Consider the following 26,245-nt stretch of genomic DNA (forward strand, 5'->3'; position numbering starts at 1 on the left):
TCTTACCAGCATCCCTGTGAGTTGAATGAGAACAGGCATGCCAAGTCTATAGATGGAGCAGTTGAGGTCTTGGGAGGTTAAGTGATTTACCCAAGGTCACATTGCTAATGAGTGGCAGAGCCATGTCTTAGGGAACCTCTTATTGGACTTTTTTCAATGCACCCCAGTGCCTCTTTTCCAAGATAGGTGTACTTACCTGTGATATAGCAGGTGACCTGTCTGTTCTGCTCAGAGATATCAGCATCCAAAGTTTTAAGAGTGGCCACAGGTTCACCAGGTTCGCTGTTCTCAACCACAGATCCTCTGTAGTCTTCAGAAGCAAATCGGGGGGCATTGTCATTCTCATCTGTAATGGAGACTTCGACCAGGACCTGAGAAGATAGCTGGATGGTCCGGCCATGGTCATAGGCCACCACATAAAAGTGGTAGATCTGGCTGGTCTCACAGTCAAGTTCCTGGAGTGTGGTGATCCAGCCAGTTTCACTGTCAATGGCGAAGAGCTCATGGATATTGCTGCCAGGGTCCACTGGAAGCCGATAGCTCACCTGGCCATCATTCCCAGTGTCCTGATCATTGGCAGTCACTTGAATGACTGAGGTGCCCACTGGCATATTCTCAGTGAGAACAGCCTTATATGGATCAGCCTCAAATACAGGCCTATTGTCATTGACATCCTTCACTTGGATGTTGACAGAGACCAAGGAACCCAAGTAAGTGTCATTATGGGGGCAATGTGCCATCAAATCAATCTGGTACCATTTTGTGGACTCATAATCCATGGCCTTCCTCACCTTTAGAACCCCTGTGTTTTGGTCCAAGGAAAAGGTGCCATCCTTGTTGCTCTCTGGTGTGGTGCCCTGCACTAGACTATAGATGACTGGATCTTGGGCTGCCACTGCTTTAACAGAACCAATTTCAGACCCTTCTGGAAGGTCCTCTGATGCAGAAAAAGTATATAGAGGTTCAGAAAATTTGGGCAAGGATACTTCATTAGGAACCACCTGAAGTCGTAACAGCATGAGAGAGTTCCAGTGAGGAGGGCCCCCATCTTGGGCTTTGATTTTTAAGTCAAAGGCCCGATTTTCCAATCCCACCAGGCTCTCTTTCACCTTGACAACACCAGTGGTTGGGTTGACTTCAATGACCTCTTCTTCCAAGTCCTCCACTGAGTCCACTGAGTAGGTGACATCTGCATTCCGACCTTCGTCTGCATCATAGGCCAGCACCTGGATGACTGGGGAGTCTTTACTGATGTTGGATTGAATGGATACAGTGTACTCAGATGCTTTGAACCGTGGGGGGTTGTCATTTTCATCCGTGAGAATGATCTTCACAGTGCAGAAGGCCACTCGTCCTCCTCCATCCTGAGCCATGACCTTAATAGCAATGACTCTTTCTGTGGAATTTTCCCGATCCAATTTCTGCAGAGTGGTGATCTGGCCACTGGGGTTTATGGAGAACTTCTCACCTGCTAGTTTATTGATGATGGTGTAATCTACAGTGCCATAGGGACCACTGTCTTTGTCTATGGCTAACAACTCAATCACCTTGGTTCCCACCTTTGCATTCTCAGCTAATTCTGCCTCATAAACATGCTGCTGGAACTCTGGGCTGTACTTGTTGGCATTTGTAGTATTGATATACACAGGCACAGTTGCTCGGAAGACCCCATCAGAAGCACCTACCCTCAAATTGTAAGAAGAGTACAAGTGCTTTTTGCAAAGGTTGAACATAGAAATTATTCCCGATGAACTGTTAATGGAGAAGTGCCTGTCCTGGTTGCCAGAAAGAATCAGGTACTCCAGGCGGGAGGCGTCCCTGCTGTCGGGGTCAAGAGCTTGGACTTTGAGAACCAGGTGTCCACAGGTTGCTAGCTCACTGACATTGGCTTCATAATGAGGTTGCCTGAACTCTGGGGGGTTGTCATTGATGTCAGACACATTGACAACCACAAGGGTTTCGCCAGTTAGTGGGGGGTCTCCTCTATCCATGGCCCTGACCTTCACATTAAAGTGTTGTTGGGCTTCATAATCCAGCTCTTGAACTGTGGACATCTCCCCTGTGCTCCCATTGATCTGGAAGAATTTGGAAACATCCGAGCCATCGTCTACAATCTGGTAAGACACATCACAGTTCTGCCCTGAATCCTGGTCAGAAGCCAACAGTTGGATCACAGGAGTCTGAGCAGGCAAACCTTCTGAGATTGAAGTGGTGTAGACCAATTGAGAGAAAGTGGGAGGATTATCATTGATGTCCTCCACCAGGACTTCTACCGTGGCTTCAGAAAATGACCCCAGAGCTGTGTCTGTGGCTCTGACTGTGAACACATGTTTGGTCTTAGACTCATAGTCCAAAGGGCCTGTCACTGTTAGGACACCAGTCTTAAAGTCAGTGGTGAACAGCATCAAGGGCTCTTCCTCCACAATGTTGTAGATGAGCCGGAGTCCCTCTGGACTCCGGGCCTGGGTGTGGAGAATTGGGGTATAGAGTGTGATATTTTCAGGCACTCTGACTTTGTAGTAAGGACTCTGAAACAGTGGGTTGGATTTATTTCTCACAATGACAAGTACCTCTTCTTCAGTCTGGAGGGATGGGGTTCCTCCATCTCGAGCAATGACTTTGAGGTGATACTTATTTAGAGCTTGATAATCAAAGGGTTTCTTTAATGATATGTCCCCAAGATAGGGGTCGATTCGAAAATATCTGTAATCTTCTGCAAATGCATATGTGACAGCACCATTCACCCCCAAGTCCTGGTCAGTGGCAGATACCTGAAAGAGGACGTCCCCTGGCTCTGTGCCATCTTGGATGATTGTGTGGTAGGGCAGATGTTTAAATTCAGGGCTATTGTCATTGACATCCTCAACAGAGACTTGGACCAGAGCCTGAGCCACCCGCTGAGGTGTCCGACTGTCCCTCAATTCCACCGCCACCTCATGAGTGTCCTGCTGTTCTCTGTCAAACGCCACACCTCTTGTCTGCAACACGCCTGCTGATTTGACCATATGAAACATATCTGTGCCATTCAAGAGAAAGTAAGATAGGGTGTCATTCAAACAATTGCCCTGGGCACCAAGAATCACCAGTGCCTTTCTGTCCAGCAAATTCTCCTTCACTGTTGCCCTGTAGACATCCCGGTCAAACTGTAAGCTTGTGTTAAGGGCTTGTGTCAAAGAAATTTTTACTAGTGCAGTATCTTGATACAGGCCATCAGAAGCCTTGATGATGAGCTCCCGAGAGAGTCCCAGCAAAGCAGGATTCAACACAGATACGCGACCAGTAATGGGATGGATGGCAACAGCTTCATCAGCATTGCCAGTTTTGATGCTATAGTTGACTTCTGAGTCATCGTCACTGGCCTGCACCATGAGGAGCTCCATACCCCGGTGGATGGGCTTCAGTACTGCTACTTCATATATCTGGTCTGAGAACCTGGGAGGACAGTCATTTATATTTCTGACATTGATTATGACGTGGGCAGCCGTGGGTGCAAATAAGACAGGGCTTCCTTGGTCATGGACATAGATGTTGAATCGAAAAGAGGGCATGCTCTCGTAATCCATCTCTAATACAGTGGTTAGGGTTCCCATGCTGGGATCGATTTTTAAAAACTTCAGAGCTTCTGGCTCCAAAATTTTATAGACCAACAAGGAATTAGCTTCTTTGTCACTGTCAGAGGCACGGATCACAAGGGGGTTGTTGTTTTCATCCACTATCATGCTGTTCAGTGCAGCTGCTTCACTAATTTGGCCCACAAAAGTCAACTTTGAGAACATGGGAGCATTGTCATTTTCGTCAATGATATAAACAAGAACCATGACATCAGTAAATGCACCCGCCATATTGCTGCCTCGGATTTTCAGCTGGTAAGATGAAATTTTCTCATGGTCCAAGTTCTTCTGGGTAGAAATGAGTCCAGAATATGAGTTCATGGAAAATACACCATTCTTGTTTCCCTCTCTTAACTCATAGTTAACTTCTGAGGAGCTTGTAGCTGAGATAAGGAGGATTGGGGAACCAACAGGGATTGATTCAGGGATCTCTACAAAGTACTCGGAGTTTGAAAAGATGGGGGCACTGCTATCTGAGGGGTAGACATGAATGATCACTGTAGCCAGGTCATGCCATTGTGGGGAGCCTTGATCTTCTGCCTTCACTGTCAGAGTATACTGGGCATGATTTGCCTGATCAAGTGTCTGTGCTAGAGTTATGATGCCTAGTAGGGCATTGATGTTGAAGAAACCTTCGCTGTTCCCTGAAACAAAAGACAAGATAAATTGAAGTTTACCACACCCTCAAGAGGTACCAACTAGGCTTTCTAGATCAGTAAAAGGCAATCGCACAAAAGTTGGACAGGGCAAAATCCACATCCTGCCCTACCCTGGATTTAATTATGATATAATGTGTAGGGTAGATATATACTTTACAAAATTCCTTATGTAGTGCTCACATTAGGTGCTCCATAAATGGAAGCTTCAATGATCACTAAGTGTTTGGGCTGCAACTTAAGCTATAAACCAAAGCAGTAGTAGGTTTTTGGAGCAAAGAAACGAGACATACTTTGTAGGGAAAGCACACTCCACTCTGTATTTCAGTGTTGACTTTTACAGGACAAACTTCAGTTACATTATTTAGAATTTTAACCCATTCTTTACATAACTTGTAAGAGCTTTGATTATATACTTGATAGATGAAAATTGTAAATATGGAGTCATAAATTGTCAAAACTGATACGGACTGGAAAAACCACCTTGTCTAGTCCTCGTATAGTTTATTGCAGGAAAGTCCATTGTCAGGCTTGGGAGTGAGTGGCAACGGGTTGAGTGGGGAGGGACTGGATAGCACACACAGATCTTGAGGCTCCTGATCAAATGCCCTTTCCACCACAGCTGAATTTCCTAAAGTTCAGGCATTCTCACACCGCCTTTACAATTTTTTTTAATATTCAGCCACTACCTATACAATAGTATAATATATGATTTATATCATTATTTAATGGATATTTTCCTTTAAATTGGTTTATTTTTTAAATTTAAAATATTTTTAACAGGCAACTTTATATTGGTACTTTAAAAAGAAAACCATTATTGCTTGTCATAAATCAGAGGTTACCGTAAAAACCAGTCAATGGAAAATATTTTCTTAAAATCTGGATAAAATCTATTGCTTGCTAAAAGGGTCTGGGCCTGAGAACTACAGGCTTTCTTTGGCGAAGAGTAGCAAGTATTAGAGAACTGAAGAGATTCTAGTACCCAAAGGAGTCTTCCTTGACTTATGAGGAAGCCCAAATGAGAATCGAAAATGGAGTAATTTCTCCATGTCTGATTACCTATCATTTTTGTAATCCTTTTAAAATTTAATGTTTATTTAGATAAATACATAGTACCATTTCAAATTTAAGTTTTGAGGAAAGTTGTGATTATGCGACATTACATAGTTCACAAAAGATAATGTTGAAAACTAATCATATTTTCCTAAAAAAAAATTCTCAAAGTTATCACAGTTTTTAGAGTCTGACCTTACTTGGACTGCAACTATCCTTTTTTTCCTTTCCTTTTTTTATACTGTGGTAAGAACAGGTAACATGAGATTTTACCCTCTTGAATTTTTAGAGGTTATAGTATAGTATTGTTAACTATAAGCACAATGTCATACAGAGATCTCTAGAACGTATTCAGCTTGCATAACTGGTACTTCTTTCCAGTTTTATTGAGATATAATTGACATATAACATTGCATTAAAGGTGTATAACATAATTTGATATATATATAAGTATATATTGTGAAATGACCACCACAATAAATTTAGTTAACATCCATCACTTGACATAGTTACAAATACATTTTTTTCTTGTGATGAGACCATTACCTATTTAATACCATGACGTACACCTGAATAATTTTGCTCAGAGGTACAGGTCCTTCACTCAGAGGAGTACTGCTTATTACTATTCTTATTTCATTTATCATATTTTATGATATTTTATTATTCCAGTGGCAAAGTAAATAGCCAGGCTTTACCACAAAACCTTCCGATTCTCCCACTCATGCAAGCCCTTTTCCAGCTGACTAGTGAGGTGATTTCCCAATTTGCCTTTGTGATACAAATCCTAAGTTCGGTCAAAGAACATGGTTTTAATGAGTAAACAGCAATTTAAAAGTAGTTCCATTAAAAGTAGCCAAGTAAACTATTTAACATAATCATAATTTCTTATTTTACTGCTGAGAGAAAAAATTAGGGAACAAAATCGTATATTCATTTTGATCTTACCACTGCAGAAAGATGCATAGAAAAAAATAAGAGGGAAATACATGAAATTATTTTCTCTAGGTCATGAGAACCATGGCTGAATGTTATTTTCTTCTTCATACGTTGCTGGTTTTTCCAGGTTTTAAAGAATCAGCATGTGTTACTTCTGTAATCAGAAGAATATTTTAAAACTAACCCTATCTGTAAAATAAAATTAATACCAATATCAATGGGGTTGTTAGTGAGATAAAAGATGTGATTATACTTCATAAGTCACAAAAAGTAAGCAATTAATGGGTTATAATTTGTATTATTATTCCTCAGGGGTGAATAGATTTCTGCCGTATGACAAGGTGTAACAACTTCCATTTCTTCAAAAAAAGAAAATGTAAAAAGTTCTGAATCCTTAAAGTATATAAGATACTGACGAGCAATAAATGAACATTATTATGCCCCTTTAGGGCAGAGAGCAAGTCACTCTCATCTTTGATTGTCTGCAGCAGCTAGCTCTATGAAGTGTTAATGAATATTAAAGATAACAATAATTATTAAATATCAATTATTAATTATCAGACATTACATAACTGAGAGCAAAATTTAAAGGAATACAGAGTGTTACAATTGTGTGTATTTTTCACTGGCATTCTCTGTCATCGACCTTAATCTAACCGTGATTAATTAGTTGGGTACTGGATATTATCATTTTTAGTTGGGTAGTGGATATTATCATTTTTGTCCTATTAACTACTTATAATTAACACTTATCAATGATAGTAATAACCCCTGGCACTTGTATAATATTTTACAGTTTACAGCATGTGTTAACATACATTTTCTCTTTTAATCTTTACAACGAGTTTCTGGCACAGGTAATATTCCTATTTTTAAGGTAAAAAAATATATAATAGATATGAAATCATGATGTGGCCTTAGAAGAAAATACTCCTAAAACTATGCCATATATCTTATCAAGTATTTATAGGTCCCTTTTATTGTACATACACAAAGATATTATCTTTTAAAATGTTGCATGGACTTCATAAGCATCCTTTACATGTGTGGTTGTTGGTGAATATATATGTATTCTCTATGTAAATTCTCCCATAACTTAAGTAATCCTTTGTTACTGTTCTTTCCACCTTTGAAAGTGCATTAACTTAGGTCACTATAGTCCCAGGGAGTGCTTTAGAATGATAATTTGCCAAAGCTTAGCGAGCTTGGCACTTGAATAACTTGCACATCCATGCCTCTGGTGCTTTCCCTTACTGCCAAGATCCCTCCCCTCATGTCCCGAACTCAGGCCTCTCACCTTTGAGGAGGGAGTAGTGAACCTCAGCATTGGCTCCCCGGTCACCATCCATGGCTCGGATCTGGAGCAGCTCTGTTCCGGGGGCTGTGGTGTCAGAAACACTCATCTCATAGTGGAGCTGGGTGAAGCGAGGAGGGTGGAGGTTTCCATCCTCCACGTGAATGGACACCCACACAAAGTTCCTCTTGATGGGCATCTCCTGGTCGCGAACCTGTGGGTCCAAGGGGGCAATGGGATGAGCAGCAAGTGGAATGGGAGGAGGCACGGTTAGATTAAGGTCGATGACAGAGAATGCCAGTGAAAAAGGCACACAATTGTAACTCTCTGTATTCCTTTAAATTTTGCTCTCAGTTACGTTCTTTTTTCTTCTTAAATAAATTTATCGATTCATGATTATTAGGCTTAGCTATTTTCAGGTATAATTCCATTTCAGGAGAAAGGCAGAAATAAGCAGAGAAGCAGTATTTTCCAAATTGGTTCTCAGAGAATATTAGTTCTTCAAGATGTCAACACATTATTCAGGAAAAAAAAAAATTCTGTGGTCAAATAAATTTAGGGAGCACTGAACTAAAATGAAGTTGAAGTGTTCTTTGCTGCAGGACTTCTCAGAGCCTTTAATATATATTTAAGTGCCCAGAGGATGATAAACTAACACATAAGAACCTTGAGTCGGGAAGGCTTGGCTCTGATTTGGGTTCCATTGTAAAGAACTGTATGATGGTGAGCAAGTCTCTCTTCCTCTATGGGCCTCAGGTGTAAAATAAGAGAAATGGGTGGGACCAGGGCTGGGACTAGAGTGAGGCAAATGAGGCATGTAGGGCATAAATTTAAGGAAGCTGTCACTCTCAGGGTCATAAAACTGCAGGCACGTGACCCTAAGAGTCAAGTCCTCCTTCATTTGCACCCTATATACCTACTTGCTCTGGGTGGGATGGTCTCTGGGTCCCTCCCAGCTCTGACGCTATGTGAGTTTGTGTGATCATGCAGTCATGGAGCAAGGAGAGAATTCTTGGGGGATATTTGGAGTGAGCCCAGAAAAAGCCAAGTTTGCAGGGGGTTCTTTGGCAGCTGTCCCATCTCCTTCCTCACTCCCAGGCATCCGTCATGGAAGGTGCCTCTGGCAGGCTGTGAAATGTCACAACTCATCTCGTGGATTATCATTATGAGCATCAGTACATCTGGCTCAGCAGGAGAAAGGGAACCTTCAGCACGCCTCCAAGCATGTCCACCCCACACATTGCGTGCAAGCACATCCTAACCCAGTTTTTCAGTTAACTCACCATAACTGTCAGTGTGTGCTGGGAAGGTCCCGAGCCCAGGTCCAATTTCCCCACAGTTACCAGGACACCACTACTTGGGTCCAGCTGGAAGAGGCTGGCACTTCCCGGGTCTTGGCTGCCGTGTATGGTGTAGATGAGGCCCTTGCCCTTGTCTTGATCAGTAGCCTGGACTTGGAGGAGCTCAACCCCAGGCAGTGTGTCCTGGGGAACTCTGACCTCATAATGAGGCTTCAAAAACTGGGGCCGATGGTGGTTAACATTGGCAATCATGAAGATGTAGACCTAGGGAGGAGAATGAAAGAGAAGATAGACTGTAAGCTCCAGGGGGTCAGGAACCTTGTCTGTCTGGTTCTCCACCATAACAACTGGGCCTGGCACACAGCAGTCACTTGATAAATATTTGTTGAATGAATGATAGGATTTCAAAATCACAGGGCTTTCAGATGGTATGCAGTTCCGTGGTTTTCAAAAACAAAATTCTTGTTAAAGGGCCTTTTCTTCAGATGCAATTTTTTGGGTGAAATTCCAGTATATGAAACAAATAAAACTGGCTGAAACCAGAGTAGAAATCCAGAGCCCCACTTACCATCATTCCTTATGTCTATGGTAGCCCCTGTGGCACTCTACCTTTAATTATAAACTGCTCATTTAGACAAAACCCCTCATTATATAGAGATCCACAGTGGGAACAAGAATTCTCCCAAGATCACAGACATAGAGAGTGATCAGACAAGACTAGAGCACAGAACCTTGATTCCAAATTCTGTGTTCTTTGAGGTACACCACATGCACAGAGAGCCTTCTGTATCCTCATCCCAACCAAAGAGGCCCCAGTGTGCAATGGTGGCACAGTGGTGAGCACAGCTGCCTTCCAACCAAGGAGGCTTCCCATCTCCTCTCAACTCAGGGTTCCCAGTGAGGCCTCTCACCTGGGTGGCAATGGTGTGGGACCCATCGGTCACCTCCACGGTCAAGTTATAGCTTGACCTCCTCCTTGTATCGAGAGGCTTGGCGATGACAATGCTGCCTGTGGTCTTCTCAATGTCAAAGTCCATGTCCTTGTCCCCACCTGGACGGGTGGTAAGAGGAAAGCACACACGACCTCAGTGATGTAGGCAGTAGTAGCACAAGCACTATGGGGTGTGGCTGGCAGATCTAGAGGGGGTGGTAGTTGATCCTCTCAACTTATTGTCAAATTATTTTGAAGATCCAAGTGATGATTCAGGAAAAGGTACACTTATAAGGACTGAAGAGTCCCAGAGGAGGACCAAAATTTGCGCTAGAATGTATTCTGCTACTAGAATTGAAACATGCAGGAGTAATGGAGCTCTACATCATGGCTTACAGGTAGTTTGCATAGTCTAAAGCAGCTTAGACACAGGAAAAAATGGAAGTAACTCTGTTCAACAAGAGGGAATTGTTTTAATAAACTATGAGAATCCAAAATATAGAATTAGCATGCAGCTATTTAAATGTCTGCTCGTAGAAATTTGTTTAGTGACATGGAAATATGTTCATGATATATTATATTTTAAAAGGTTATATGATAATATTTTCATATAACCCTAAGTGTATGGGTGTATAAAGGAAAAGACTAGAGGGAAACATAAAAATGATAACAGGGGATTATCTTCGGATTGGTGGGAGTTTAGGTGATTTTTATTCTCTTCTCTGTACTCATTTGTGTTTTCTAAATGTTCTATAAGAAAAAAAGTCAAATACTTAAAAAGAGCAGTGAATCAGAACCAGAAGTAAATCTAGGAGGTCAAAAAGCTTGAGACAGGCTGGTATCCAACCTCTGAAGCAGGCTGGGAATCTCTGTAATAGGACTTCATGGTTCAGGGGGTACTGAAGCTCTTAGGTTAGAGATTCTTGACCTGGAATCCCTGACTGGGTTTCAGAGAATCTATAAAACCCCTAAATTTGCGTGCAGGGGTGTGTGTGTGTGTGTGTGTGCGCGCGTGCGTGCAATCGCATGCATCTTTCTGGGAAGAAGACCTAAACATTCATCAGGTTCCCAAAGGAATCTATGAACCACGCCCTACCCCAAGATGTTTTAACAAAATCTTGATTTAGAAACAGAAAGGAATTTCAGAGGAGGCCATGAGAGCTTGGACCCAAGTGTCTCCTACTACAAGAATGGACCCTTTCCCTGATCTTGAGGATGGAACCTGGGACCAGAACGTTAAGCAGGGCCCCAGCGTACAGCTGGCCTCGGGCTCATGGTCAATGAAGTCAGCTCTACACTGATGTTCATATTGAGGCAGAAGAGGAAACATAAAACTTGTGCTTTCTCCTCTGGGTCTCTCTGGACCACTGTCTTAGGTCTCCCAGGAACTCGGCATAACTGAGGCCCTGTCTGGCTCTGGCTGGGGTTACCAGTGAGACCGTGGAGGTTGCACCTGAGATCACAGCTGGTGTGAAGGAAAGCTTGGCAGAAGCAGTGGTCTACCACTGCCCCAAAGGACCAGGGAAGAGGCAATCACCACTCATGGCCAAAACAGCAGCTGCCACGGAGCATGACCTTGAGAGGGCTCAGAAGGATTGTGTCCTAAGGACTAGGGCTGGTCTGCAAGGATGGGACCCTTAGACCCTCACCTGAGATGCTGAACCAGAAGAGACCAGGTCGGCCCTCGACACTGATGACTCCCACCATGTGGTTCACGGGGTCTGTCTCCATGACTGTAAAGCTGTAGTGGGATTCATCAAAGGCCAGTGGGATGGAGGAGGGCCGGGGCTGGGGGATCCACTCAACGTGTAGCCGGACACTGGCCGAGAGCGGTGGCTGCCCACTGTCTGTTGCCTTGACCTGAAAAGAGGCCAGAAGTTGAGGCTTTGACTGTAGGGTTGGGGTTAAGAAACAAGAAGACCCAGGTGGCCAGGCCAGGAGACAGAGCACCCTGTGACTGACTGAGCTGGCCTTTCGTCCACTGGTTCATCCATTCAACACACAGCTGAGAGCTTACGTAAACAGGCACCAAGCCAGTTGCAGCAGGCACAGTGGTGAACAGAACATAGAACTGTGCTCCAGAAACTCATAGGCAGTAAAAAATGAATCAAAGCCACTATTATCTGAAGGCTTTGTGTGCTACTTTCTGAACTGGACTTTCCAGGCATGGGCCCTTTACCCTTCCTAACAGCCATCAACATAATAAACTAGAATTTATTGAGCTCTCCCTATTATCAGGCCCTGCTCTACAAGCATTGTGTGCAATATCTAATTTAATCCTATTGACAGCCCTCAGAGAGGTACTGTTATCACCTCCCTTTTGCAGGAGGAAACCGGGGCTCAGCATGGTGAATTCACCTGCCTGGGATGACTGCCTGGCCAGCAGTGAGGCTGGGGTTGGATTCAGGCTACTGACATGAGAGCCCAGGCCCTAGCCACTTGCTCTATTGGCTTTCTATAAGGAAAATGTTCTTATGCCCATCTTACAGATGATGAAACAAAGGCTCACGAGGATTAAGTGACTTGTCCAAGGCCACACAGTTGTAAAATGGCAGTGCTAGGATTGGCACCCAGGCTTATCTTGATTTCAAAGCCCTGCTCCTCTCACCAAAATCTTTATCTCTAAGAATAGGGTGGATTTCCCAGGACTAGGGAAGGACCAGGTCCTTTCTCAGTTAAGGACCTTATTGTCCTCAAAGAGAAAGGCCCAGAATTCTGATCTTTTGGCTGAAGTCGGGATTCCCAGTTTCTTTGGGAGAAAGCCCCAGAGGGGAGTACTGCCTCCATCAAGCCTGAAGGCTGTCTCCCACCTCCTGTATCCTCAAAGAAAATCCCTGACCAGGTATGCCACTCCCCCTCCATGGCCTCCATCCATCCCTCACCGTTAGAATGTTGTACTCTCCAGCTGGGAAGATGCTGCTGGATGACACCACGCCTGTGACCGGGTCGATACTGAAGCCCCCCTCGTCACTCTCCTCGATACTGTAGGTGACCCTGCCATTGAGACCCACATCCGGGTCTGAAGCCACCAGCCTGTACACAGCCCCAGGGGTCAGTGGGCTGAGCCTCTCTGGAAGGCGGACATTGAAGAGCTTGTGGGAGAAGACAGGGGGGTTGTCGTTGATGTCCAAGATGCGTACCACCACCCTAGAGGTGGACCTTAGGGAGGGCTCCCCGTTGTCCAGCACAGTCACCTGGGGACAGAATCCAGTGTGAGTTGACAAACGCAAGGCAGTGAATATGTATCGCCACCCACCACAGTTCTGCCACTACCCCTGCTTTCAAAAGCCTGGAAATACCAGTCCATCTGTTGTTTGGTATACGCTCGTGATTTTTATTATCATAACCTCACCTTCTTGGAACCCAGCTCTCTGGTAACCTCGCCCACAGGAAAGCGAGCAAGAACAGAGAAAGAAACCAGAAAGAACTGGAAGAAGAGTCACAGAGACTCTAGACAAAAGCTAGAACTCTTTACTCAGGAGGCAAATGGCCATTTCTCGGAGACCATTTACTTTTTATTTGCTCGTAATTCTGGTAAGCTTTGTTCTCGCTTTCCTTAAGCTACTGGAGGTTAGAAAAAAATAACTGAGGAGATGTTAATGGAGGCGTGCGCGGTACCTTTGGAGTCAGACATGCCGCCCAATGCATGAAATGATATCAAGAGACAGAGTAAAGGCACGAAAACAATTTCAGAATCGGGCTGTTTCAGGTAGGGGCAAATCATCCCATGCATCAGTATGAGAAGGGACATTTCCACTTTAAATGATTCCGAGTTCTTAATATATTTTGCTGTTTAAAGATAAATGCCTCTACTGAACTATGGAGAATGCCTCAGTCCCTAGAGGGCTGTTTGGCTGCTGCTTACTAGTAATGCCTGTTTCATACAAAGGGAACGTCCAGAGCCTGGGAGCATAGACGGCAAAATTCCTGCTGAGGAATATGTGTCCCTCGCAGCTGACGTCTTTAAGACTAGAAGAGATGCCTGTTCATAAGTTGTGGATAGTGCAGGAGGGGGTATAACTAGATTCCTTCTGATTTAATCCCCTCCGGGTCAAGACCGACGCCTCTCATTGGAATGGTCGCCAGGGATGCTTACGTGATTTCAGAGATGTCCTAGAAAGAGCACAGAGCTAGAGGACAAAGGTCTGGGTTTTCATCCTGGCTCTGCTACTGACCTAGTGTTTGACCTTGGGTGACTCTCTCTAGAGCGTAGGGATGGACTGGGAAGCAGACCGGACAAGTGCATAGCCCATGTGTACTGCTGCGTCTTCCTATACTCACTGCAGGCATTGCTAATCCATCAGTGCTTCCTGTCCAGCCCTCACATGGTTTCAGATTCCTTCCCTTCACAGTGCTCGAGAGCCAGCGAAGACCCTGAGAGTCTCCACCACCAACCACAGCAAGGCTCAGCTTAAGCAGCAACTCCTCTCTGAGTCAGCACCCTCCTCAGCCGCTGCCTGGAAACGTGCATGTGGCCCCAAGGCCTGGTTTGGCTCCAGCCTGGCCTCCTGCAGGAGGTTTTCAAATCTAGTGAATGGGTTCAGCAGCATCACTCACCTCCAGGATGTGTTCATCCTTGTTCTCTCGGTCCAGCTGCTGGGCAGTGGATAGGAGACCTGGGGGAGAGATGGTTGGAGGGAGACTGGAGCAAAGGGCTCCCAGGGCCATTTTATTTTTATTTATTTATTTTTTTAACATCTTTATTGGAGTATAATTGCTTTACAATGGTGTGTTAGTTTCTGCTTTATAACAAAGTGAATCAGCTATACATATACATATATCCCCATATCTCCTCCCTCTTTCGTCTCCCTCCCACCCTCCCTATCCCACCCCTCTAGGTGGTCACAAAGCACCAAGCTGATCTCCCAGTGCTACGCGGCTGCTTCCCACTAGCTATCTGTTTTACATTTGGTAGTGTATATATGTCCATGCCACTCTCTCACTTTGTTGCAGCTTACCCTTCCCCCTCCCCGTGTCCTCAAGTCCATTTTGTACGTCTACGTCTTTATTCCTGTCCTGCCCCTGGGTTCTTCAGAACTTTTTTTTTTTTTTTTTAAGATTCCATATATATATGTTACCATACGGTATTTTTCTCTTTCTGACTTACTTCACTCTGTATGACAGACTCTAGGTCCATCCACCTCACTACAAGTAACTCAATTTCGTTTCTTTTTATGGCTGAGTAATATTCCATTGTATATCTGTGCCACATCTTCTTTATCCATTCATCTGTTGATGGACATTTAGGTTGCTTCCATGTCCTGGCTGTTGTAAATAGAGCTGCAGTGAACATTGCGGTACATGATTCTTTTTGAATTCTGGTTTTCTCAGGGTATATGCCCAGTAGTGGGATTGCTGGTTTGTATGGTAGTTCTATTTTTAGTTTTTTAAGGAACCTCCATACTGTTCTCCATAGTGGCTGTAACAATTTACATTCCCACCAACAGTGCAAGAGGGTTCCCTTTTCTCCACACCCTCTCCAGCATTTATTGTTTATAGATTTTTTGATGATGGCCATTCTGACAGGTGTGAGGTGATACCTCATTGTAGTTTTGATTTGCATTTCTCTAATGACTAATGATGTTGAGCATCCTTTCATGTGTTTGTTGGCTATCTGTATATCTTCTTTGGAGAAATGTCTATTTAGGTCTTCTGCCCCGGGCCATTTTACTGGGATAAATTCAAGGGTTACATTCAAAGCCTAGATCAGAATTCTTCTCATCTTTGGAGAGCAAGAGCATGAAGGGGAAATGGAACTCTGGAGAGAAAGAAGGGGAAGAGAGGAAGGGGAAAGGACAGCTGAGGTGATGGCATGAGCGGAGGTTCCTACCTACTTCCTGCTGTCACCGTGCGGAGGGTGCTAAGCACAGCATATTGCTGAGTGAAAAAGGCAGCTCATCAGGAGTTATAACAGGGATCACAGTCACTGCCTTCAGTTCACGCGAAATCACAAAGGCGTGGCTTTTTACTCCTTTGTTGTAATTCTCTTATTCATCTGAGACCTAGGACCGGCTCTTCCCATGCCGGGCTGGCACAGATGAGCCAGAGGAGCGCTCCTCTGTAAATTCAGGAGGGTGAACTTAGTGATCTGTAATTCTGGTTTTCATTTTCTAGACACTATGGCTATAAATTGAGGCCATAAAGGCGAGAAGGTGCCAGTTCTCTGCAAGCATCAGGAAAGTCAAGCTCAAGGTTTTCGGGGGCCCGGAGGGACATCCACGCCCATAGACTGAGAGGTCCTAGCTGGGTAGGGAGGTATCTTTTCAATGAAAGCAGAGCTATTGGTAGGGGGTCAGTGGGTGTTCTAGAAACTTTCAGTAAGTTTCTTGATCTTGTTTAGGCGATTAAATGATGGAGTAATGGAATGAAGTGTGGGGATAGGGGCTCCATGAGAGAAACAGGGATCCGGTGTTGGGGATGAGGCCTCCAGTGCTGGAAATGGGAGTGTGGTGTGAGAAGTGACCTCTGTCTGCGCCATGTTCCTGCCTTCGTGTCATCCCGCCTTTTCTTCCCTCAATGAAGGCAGGCACGGGAGGAATCCGAGAAGGCTCCTGGAAAGCCCCACAGCTAGAGAGGAAGATGCATTCCTCTAGGACAGAGTGAATATTGTTTCAGGTTGCCCCACCCAGCTTGTCCCCAAGCTGAGGGGCCTCATGGGGAAGGCCCAGCATCCGGGTGCCCCCCAGGAAGAGTGTGGGGATGAGAGGGCCCTGGCTGGGAGCCTTCCTTCCGGCTCAGTCCTGCTCTCCTCCCGCTGCTGGTCTCTCTTCATCCCCTCTCCCCTCTCTCTGTTCATCCTTCACCATCCTCCTTCTCTCTGCCTTCCCAGAGCTTCCTCTCTCCCTCCCCCCTCTTTGCATCTTGGAATCTGTCACTCTTTCTCCATCTCTGGTTTTTCTTTTCTCTCTCTCCCTTCTCTCACCACTGCCTCCCCCCCATCTTCTCAGGGCCGGTGTCCCTGGAATTGCTGCCTGGCCTCCTGGGCCATTGCCCCTGTTCTCAGCCTCGTCCCCCCTCTGAGGTTGGTGTCAGGATTCCCAGGCAGTGCCCGTGTAGGATGGGGAGATGGCGGAACCACCCCCAAGGGGCTGTGTGAGGGTCCACCAAGGACCCTTCCTGGCACGAGGTGGGCATTCAGCCGATTCAGCTCTTATCATTTCTCTCCTCCAAACAAATGTCCCGCTGTCACCCCATCTCAGCCCCTTCCCTCTCCCTCCCTTCCCTCATCCAGTGGTTTTATAACTACTGTTGATTCCACCTCTAATGGATTCTAGATTCTTCTACTCTTTTCACCCTGACCCACTGCCATCTAGGTCTTACCCCACCTACCCTGCCAGCTTCCTCTCCCCCCTCTGCCCTTCCTCAGAATCATAAGAGCCAGCACTCACTGAGCTCTTACACGTCCAGGCGTTCTTCAAAGCTCCTTATATATCTCCATCTATTCACCCATTTAGTCTTCCCAACCACCAAAGAGGTAGCTATTATTATCTCCATTTTACTGGTGAGCAAACTCAGACATAGAGCAGTTAAGTAACTTCCCCAAGATCTTACATTTGATAAGTGGTGGAAATGGCTATGCCTTTAGAAAATGGGCCTACTTGCTCATAAAAGACGAATAAAGACTGAGGAACGGTCAGACACTGGAGACCAAGGACACGTGAGGACTAGAGGTAGTGTGAGGTCCTGGATGGGAATAAGGATGTTAGCAGAGAAAACTGGGGAAATCTTAGTAAAGTCTGTATTCTCCTTAATAGCCTTGCACCAGTATTAATTCTTAGTTTTGATAAATGTACTAGGTTAACATTAGGGGAAGCTGAGTGATGGGTGTATGAGAACTCTCTTTGCAACTCTTCTGTAGGTCTACAATTATTTCACCATTAAAAATTTTTTAAAGAAGAAAAAACTAAAAGGAAAAAAAGGAAAAAAAGAAAATGGACGTACTTGCTCTGTCTTCAACAAGACCTGGGTCTTCTTCCCTCCTGGCTATTTCTCCTGTCACGGTCCTTGCCCAAGTGCCCTGCCAGACTGCTGCTTGTCAAATCCTCTGCATCCTTCAGCTCGGCATAGCCACCCCTGTTCCATGAAGCCGTTGCTGGTCTACCACACTGAGCAGCTTCCTCTCTCCTCTGAACAGTCACAGCACCACATCTACTCATATTTTAACAATGTGGTACTCTTTTTTTTTATAATGTTTTAAAAAATTAATCAATTAATCAATTTCTTTCGCTGTGTTGGGTCTTCATTGCTGTGCGCGGGCTTTCTCTAGTTACGGCGAGCGGGGGCTGCTCTTCGTTGCGGTACGTGGGCTTCTCATTGCGGTGGCTTCTTTTGTTGCGGAGCACAGGCTCTAGGCATGCAAGCTTCAGTAGTTGTGGCTCGTGGGCTCAGTAGTTGTGGCGCACGGACTTAGTTGCTCCGCGGCATGCGGGATCTTCCCGGACCAGGGATCGAACCCATGTCCCCTGCATTGGCAGGCGGATTCTTAACCACTGCACCACCAGGGAAGTCCCAATGTGGTACTCTTTACACTGGTTCTATGGCTTTTTTTACATTCAAATCTTCATGGTCCTGATGCATTGGATTCCTCAAGGCCTGAAATTATGTTTTATATCTTCCCCTCTCTCTACAGTACGTAATTTAAATGCCGCATCAGGGCAGACACCTTTAAACGTTTGCTGAATAAATGAGTCTTGGGCTTAACAAAAGATTGTGGATGCTGGCAGAGATTCATTCATTCATTTCCCAATTGTTGAGGTCCTACTGTGTGCCAGGACTTTATATTATAGTGGGCCAAAAAAATCAAGGTTCCTTTTCTGGAAAGCCTTTGAAGTCTAGTGAAGGACATGGATAATTAATGGAATAATCACATAAATGAATATAATGTTCTAAGTGATAAGTGTTTTTAAAAAGTAGATGCTGCTGGAAGATGTATTATAGTGTCAGGAAAAACTTTTCTAAGGAAAGAACAGCTGGGCCAAGATCTGAAAGAAGAGCAGGAGTTAGCCTGAAAACGGAGAGAAGAGACTCCTGGCAGAAGGAATAGCATGTGCAAAGGCCCTGTGCCAGGAGAGGGCATGGACCAAGGCAGGCCATGTGGCTGGATCCAGAGAGTGATAGAGCAAGAGAGGCAAGATGAAGCCAGAAAGGAAAGCAGGGCCCTGGTCAGGCACAAGTCTGTGGGACACGTTAGGGTCTGGCTTTATCTTAAGGGCATAGGGAAGCCATCCAAGGGATCCAAGTATGGAAGTAGGACAATATAATGTGGATAAGAAAAGTGGGTGGGTGGGTGGGGGGAATCATTGCTGACTTATTATTTTATTTTCAAATGTTCATGCTGATAAAAATTTCTTCTCAACTGTAGGAAGACTCAGAGCTCTCTGCCCTCTGGGGCATTTTGCCAGACCTGGTGTCAGGGAACTGTTGACAGTAAACAGAGCAGGGATTTGGAAGAAGTAGAGAACCTATTGCCTTAGGTGAGAGATCTCTTCCCTCTCCCAAAAAGGGAGGGACAGAGTGGGCCCAGGCAGAGAGCCAGCTTAGGCCTGTTTTTCAAGAGAAAAGCATCCTCCTTCTAGGAGGACTAATCCACTCCCCGAGGTCAAAGGTTCCAAACAGATGTCACAGGGCAAAGAGGCACTTCTATCCCCCGCCCACTGTCTGCCTCAGGATCCCCAGGCCCGTCGCTCCTCCTGACTCCCTTTTGCCTTAAGGATCAGGAAGCTGCTGCCAGCACTCTCCCCTTCTCCTTCCTCCAATCTTGCCAGACTTCTGTCCTTCCAGGACAAGAGTCAGTTGGAGCTGGAGAATGGGAAGTTGTGTTCGAAGGAGAGAATGTCAGCCTTCTCTGCAGTAGGGTTGTTGTTCATGGTCAAGAGGGACATGTGGCCTTGGAGCCATACCTGCAGCAGTGGGAACTGGCTCTCACCTTCTTCTGGGAGCCAGGCAGGCAGCATAATTGCAGGAAGCAAGCGGGAATAACACAGTCGGGCGTGAGGGGACTGTGGGCACAGAGGACACACCTGCTGTACACAGGGAGCTGCTGTCAGCTCCGGGCAGTGGTGGCCCTGCGGGATGTGAGGTCCATGTGGCCAGATCTTCTAGTTATTTTAAGAACAACCAGAAATCTGGAATGTTTTGCGAAATTTCCAAATTTTTAAATGTTGGCAACAACTTGAAAAATCACTGTTTAAAGCTTGTGCAGGCCAAACAGAACACCTTTGTGGGCTACATCTGGTTCATGGCTGCAAGCCAATGACCTCTGGATTCCTCTAAACCATCCAAGATGGGCTTGGACCGAGGATAGACCTTTGTGAGACGGTTGGTTCCTCTGAAGTGGATCTGTATGGCCACCATGCCGTGAGCAGGCTTGAGATCAGTTTGGGACTAGAGTTAAGAGATTCAACCTGTGGCTTGTGATTCTCAGGAACGGTCAGTTGGGAGCACTTGGAGGTCTGAAATAGTCCCAGCTTGACCACCTAGGGAACCTGCTTAGCTTCCCTAGGCTCCAAGGAAAGAAAACTGACATATTCTTATTCTCCCATAGAGATGGACTTTGTTGAGCAGCACTTCTCAAACTTAGCACACATCAAAATCCTCTGGATGTCATATTAAAATAGAGATTTCTGGTCCCCACCCTGAGCTCTGATTCAGTAGGTCTAAGATGGGGCCTGAGAACTTGACTTTCTAACAAGTTCATAGGTGATGCTCATGATGCCATTCTAGGACCACACTTTGAGAAGTACTGTTGTAGATAATCCTATGCACCCAGATTTCTGAGGTCCTTACCTGTGAGAGGATGAATAACAAAGAATCCCATATGGTTGCCACTGGTGATATTGAAGGTCAGCTTCCCTTTGGAGCTGGAGTCCGGGTCCCAGGCATCCAGCTGAAGCACGGAGGTGTGCAGGGGTGCATCCTCCCGGACGGAGGGGTAGAACACGGGTCTGGACATCTGGGGTGGGTTGTCATTGACATCCAAAACCTCAATGTAGACTTCAGTTACAGAAGAGCGGGGGGTGGAACCCCTATCCACTGCCAGTACCGTCAGCCAGTAGCAGGACATGAATTCTCGGTCCAGGGGTGCGAAAGTCTGAATCATTCCTAGGGATAGTCGATCACCAAACCCAAAATATTTTAGAGCTCAAAGTAGCTTTAGAAAGCACTTTACCTAACAATCCTGAAATGGTACTGTGGAAAGGATATTAATAAGTATTCCATGAGAAAAGGTAACTGTGGCTGATATGGCATGGGAGCTGCTGAGTTAGACACAGGGAAATTCATATCCTTATTGTAGAACCTCTCAGAGCCTTTATCTGCTAAGATAGGCTCATGACTCGGGCATGTGGGCATACGCAGGGTTTCCAGGAGACCATGGTAGTTGACCTACTTTCTCCTGACTACTTCAAGCCAAGTCCAATTTATTCATTTCACATTCTCTAAGTGGGATTTCCTTACATTTGTCCTTAGACTGGTTCCTTCAAGCTTCAAGTCCTTATAGATACCATTTCAAGGGTAGGGGTTTGATAAATAAATTGCTGTTCCCCTCTCCTCATCTTCATGATTTTAGAGACTTGGCTTCATTCATTGGTTCACTCATCTACAAGTTGCTTATTATGAACTAGCACTGTTCTAGAAGTCGAGGGTCCAAGAGTGAGTAGAAGAGGCTTGTAGCCTAAGTTCTTATGGGTCACACTCAGCTGGAAAGACCCAGATGAAAGGGCAAAGCCTGTACTCAGAGCCATAGCATCATAGAGCTGAAGGAACCTTACTCCTTTGACAGATGGGGAAACTGAGGCCCAGAGAAAGAGCATGACTTGACCAAGATCATGTAGCAAGTAAGCAGAAGAGCTGGGTCTAGAATTGACTCTCAATCTAATGCTCTTTCTACCACATCACCCTGCCCTCTACCCCGGAGAGAAATCATCCCATCAAGAAGGACCTACTTTTATTCACCTGGGATCTCTCCCAAGGTGCCTACCTCAGGACCTCACAAGTAGAGGGTGCCCAGTAAGTGTTTGCTGAATTGCACTTATTTTCTGTGGAGCTTCAGAGGAATAAATAAGTTGGTGCCACCTTTTTGGAGGACAATTTGGAAATATCTAGTAGCATTGATATTAATTATATATCTATGGATGATGGATATATGGATATTATATATCTATTAATATTATCTTTTGACCCAAGAGCTCCATTTTTAAGAGTTTTTCCTGTAGAGACTCATTGCATATGAGTAAAAGTATATGAACAAATGCAGCCATTAAAAAAGAATGAAGAAGATTTATATGTACTGACATATAAGATATCCTGGTGACAAAATAAGTTTCAGAATTAGTGTCTGTTGTACTATGTTTTCATAATAATAAAATGAAAAGTGGTAATATATCAGATGCAATGAGAAAAATTTAGAAGATTATAGGACAAATTGTTAATAGAGATTATATCTGGGGAGATGGGACACAGAGAAACATTCATTTTTAAATTATATAAAATTTTATAACTATGATACATTATTTTTATAAGCATATATATGTAATATATGTTTTTGTGTGTATGTATATGTATACATGTGTGTGTGAGATGGTTGATTCAACTTAAATGGATATACATACATATACCCACATATGTATATATACATATATATACTATATATATCATATATATACATATAAATTAAAAATAAAATAAAAGGGACAGGAAGGAGTGTCCCTATTTATTGTTCTTTTTAGCCTATAGCCTGACTTCTCTCAAGACAGTGCCTGATTCCCTTAGACCCATCCACTCCCAGCACCTGGCCCTCCCATCCCATCCCACTCCCGGTACCTGTGTCTTGGTTGATGCTAAAGGCTGCAAGGTTGGTGCCAGCCCGCAGGAAGTACTGGAGCTCCCCGTCCAAGCCACTGTCCTCATCATGGGCAGCCACGACCATCACTGAGGTTCCCGAGGGGCTGTTCTCCCGCACCTGGCCCTGGTACACAAAGGAGGCAAAGCGGGGAGGGTGGAGGTTCTCATTTACATCCAGGACGATCACCTCCACGCGGCAGAGGGTCCTTCGGGCCAGGGGCTTCCCACTGTCGCTGGCCCACAGGCTCAGGTTATACCCAGCCCTCCTCTCAAAGTCCAGCTCTTTCTCCAGACTGAGTGCCCCCGTCATGAGATTCACATGGAAGGTCCCATGGGCATCATCCAACAGGACATATCGTACTTCTCCCGCAGGGCCCAGGTCAGGATCAGAGGCATCCAGAAATGTTAGAATAGTCCCTGGTGGCAGATCCTCTGGGACCTTAAGCCTGCGGAGTTCTGTGATGCACTGGGGAGAGTTGTCATTGGCATCTTCCAATGTGACTATCAGGTCAGTGACAGAGAAGAGCTGGTGACCCTTCCTGGGCTGGTCCCTGGCCTCCACCTTGAGTATATATTGAGGTTCTGATTCCCGGTCCAGGTGTCCTGTGACAACCAGTTTCCCAGCGAGGGGATGGAGGGAGAACTTCTCTGTGGGGCTTAACAGGGTGTAGCGAACCCTCCCATTGTCCTCCGAGTCAGCATCTTTTGCTTTCAGCTCTGCAACTGTGGTTCCAACTTCTGTGTCCTCTGAGATGGTTACCTGGTACCCACCAGGAGGAAATCTGGGTGCATTATCATTCCAGTCTTCCACATTCACTGTCAGCAGCTTCCAGGAGGACTTCTGGGGAGTGCCCAGGTCATACACCGTTACATTGAGGATGTAGAAACTGGTGGCTTCATAGTCCAAGGGGGCAGCTACAGTGAGCAGCCCTGTTTCCAGCTCAATGTCAAAGCAGCCGTCTTCATTGCCATCTGCAATTGCATAGACCAGTTTGCCGTTAAAGCCAGTATCAGGGTCGGTGGCTGCCAGGTGGGCCAGGGGGGTGTTGAGAGGAGCACGCTCAAGGATGTCAATGGACTGTGGGAAGTGGTCCTCAAACTGAGGGGTATGATGATTGATCTGATAGGCACTTAAGGAAGTGAAATCCTCATCACTGGACTGCTGGTTCTGAAGCCCAACAGAGTGCAGGATGGTCTGCGTGAAATGTGTCAATACCCCCGTTTTATCACACTTTACAGGGACCTCAAAATGAGGGTCCTTCACTACAGTAACATTCAAAGTCATGGGTGAGGCATAGTTTTTCCCATCTGAGGCTGTAATTTTCAGGGAATAGTTGATGGGTTGACCAGTAGTATGGTTCCTAAAAGGGCGTTTGAGGGATATCACTCCAGAGAAATGATTTAGATGAAAATACTCTAGTTCGTTGCCTGACACAAACTCATATTTTAGGTTCTGAAGCTCATCCACATCTATAGCTGACACGGTCATTACTGATTTTCCTACTGGCCAGTCTTCATGGATAGACCCAGTGCAATTGACTTCCTCAAACATAGGCTTGTTGTCATTCAAGTTCTTGAGCCTAAGGGAAACAGACACTTCCTTTTCCTGGCGAAATGGGGATCCGCAATCTGATGCCCATACCTGGAAGGTGTAAATTCTGTTCATGAGCTCATAATCCATGGGTTTGGAGGTGGAGATGATCCCCAGGTAAGGGTCGATAGAAAAGGGCACAGAGTTTGGGCGAGCGATGGAGTAGGTGACATATCCATTCTCTCCGTGATCCTGGTCTGTGGCCGTAACAGTCAAAATGCTGGTGCCTGGAGGGATGTTCTCATCAAAGGTGCCATAGTAGGAGGACTTGTTGAACATGGGGGCGTGGTTGTTACAGTCCATGATGTCAATGACCACAGTGGTGGAGGCCAGGCCCAGTGAGGTTCTGATGTGTAGCTGGTACTGAGCTCGGTCATGGAAGTCCATGAGCTTCGTGGTGGTGATCAGCCCCGTGCGGGCATTCAGTTTAAACGCTGCACTCTCTGAGGATGGCTCTAGAACATACTTCAGGTTGGGGAAGGCATGGGTTCCTTTCACCATCACCACACGGCTACCAGGAGGGGAAAACTCACTAAGCTGCACTCTGTAAACAGCCTTCTCAAATTTGAGGGAAGCCAGTTTGGAAGGGGGTAGGTGAAAGCCCCTGATCTGGGAATAAGAAGAAGGTTTGCTCCCACCCCTGGCCTGCAGGCTGAGGTTGAATCCATGAGGGTGTTCCATCCAGTTGATGTCTTTGATGGAAACCAAACTGAACTCACTGCTCCGGGCGTAAGACTTGATGGCTTTGAAGTTCTTTCCAGGGTCACCACCAACAATTTCCAGTGAGTCCACGTCACCACCTGAGCTCTTTGCATCTACCACCACCGTGGCATAGGTGGCATCGTCACTGCTCTCTAGTGTAGCCAAGACCACTGAGGCAATGGCCGGGAGCTTCCTGAGGGCAGGCTCCACATGGATGACCAGGGCTGCCAAGTTGCCAAATCCGTTGCCCTCTGAGATCTTCCGCATGCGGTCCACAGCCAGCACCTGCAGCTCATACTTCCCTCGCCAGGTGACGTTGAGCTTCCCAGCCAAGGTGACCACCCCGCTGGTGGGATGGATGGCAAACATCTCCGACCTTGTGTTAAAGGTGTAATAGAACTCGGCGTTCTGGCCCAGGTCGGCATCCGTGGCGCTCACCTTGCAGATGGGGCTCTTGAGGGGCATGTCCTCAGAGATGGTGACTCGGTATGAAGGTGGGGAGAAGAGGGGCTTCAGGTCATTCTGGTCCAGGATGTGGACCACCACGCGGGTCAGAGCTTCTAACTCCGAGGTCTTCTCCGTGGCTTGGACGATGAGGGTGTAGCTATCTTGCACCTCCCTGTTCAGAAGCGCTGTGTTGCTGCTCTTTGTCCTTATTCTCAGAAAGCAGAAGTTGCCTACCACGTACTCCTCTGTTTTAAACACGTTGGCCACATCTCCAGAGATAATCCGGTACCTCACTGCCCACTGGGGGTCTGTGAGATAGATGCCCATTTTCTCAGGGCTTTCCACGTAGGTCTTGGGAGCAGAGTTTTCATAGATGGTCACATTATAAAGGGGGTGTGTGAAACGCCAGGCTGAGGAGATGATCCCTTCTAGGGGTTTCTCACAAGTTGTACAATGGAGCAAGAAAATGGCAAACCCCAACAAGGCAATAATCATGATGGAAAACCTCCCGAAACCCTGGGCAGAAAAAGAAAGGGTGCAAGTTAGGAAAGAAATGGTTCCTACTGCCGTGGTTCTTAACTGGGGTGGTTTTGCCCCTCAGGAGATATTTGGCAATGTCTGAAGGTGTTTTTGGCTACCCCAGCTTGCGTGCAGGAGGTGCTACTGGCATTTAGTAGATGGAGGACGGGGATGCTGCTAAACATCCTACAACGTAAGGGACAGATCCCCACAGCAAAGTCAGTAGGGCTGAGATTGCGAAACCTTGTTTGAAGAATAACAGACTAGTTTAAGTGCTTTCTGAAGGGCATCCGGCAGATACAACACTGTCCTTACCACTTCCCTCCTTTTCCCAAAACCTTCATTGGCTCCCCAGTGA

At 45.7% G+C, this 26,245-nt stretch overlaps 1 protein-coding gene across 1 annotated transcript in view; it reads right to left on the bottom strand.

Annotated features, from left to right (window-relative positions):
• Positions 1–25,863, bottom strand: part of FAT2 (FAT atypical cadherin 2) — a 67,688-nt gene extending 41,825 nt beyond the window's left edge. Inside the window, exons 1-9 of the mRNA XM_061188355.1 lie at positions 22,608–25,863; positions 20,574–20,888; positions 14,346–14,404; positions 12,671–12,982; positions 11,438–11,648; positions 9,769–9,908; positions 8,840–9,121; positions 7,560–7,770; positions 197–4,255 (exon numbers count right to left, since the gene is read on the bottom strand). Coding sequence (XP_061044338.1) covers positions 197–4,255; positions 7,560–7,770; positions 8,840–9,121; positions 9,769–9,908; positions 11,438–11,648; positions 12,671–12,982; positions 14,346–14,404; positions 20,574–20,888; positions 22,608–25,863 — 8,845 coding nt within the window. The remainder of the gene's footprint in view (positions 1–196; positions 4,256–7,559; positions 7,771–8,839; positions 9,122–9,768; positions 9,909–11,437; positions 11,649–12,670; positions 12,983–14,345; positions 14,405–20,573; positions 20,889–22,607) is intronic.
• Between the last annotated feature and the right edge of the window lie 382 nt (positions 25,864–26,245).

The sequence above is a fragment of the Eubalaena glacialis genome, chromosome 4, assembly GCF_028564815.1.
Source record: "Eubalaena glacialis isolate mEubGla1 chromosome 4, mEubGla1.1.hap2.+ XY, whole genome shotgun sequence".
Taxonomy (NCBI): Eukaryota; Metazoa; Chordata; class Mammalia; order Artiodactyla; family Balaenidae; genus Eubalaena; species Eubalaena glacialis.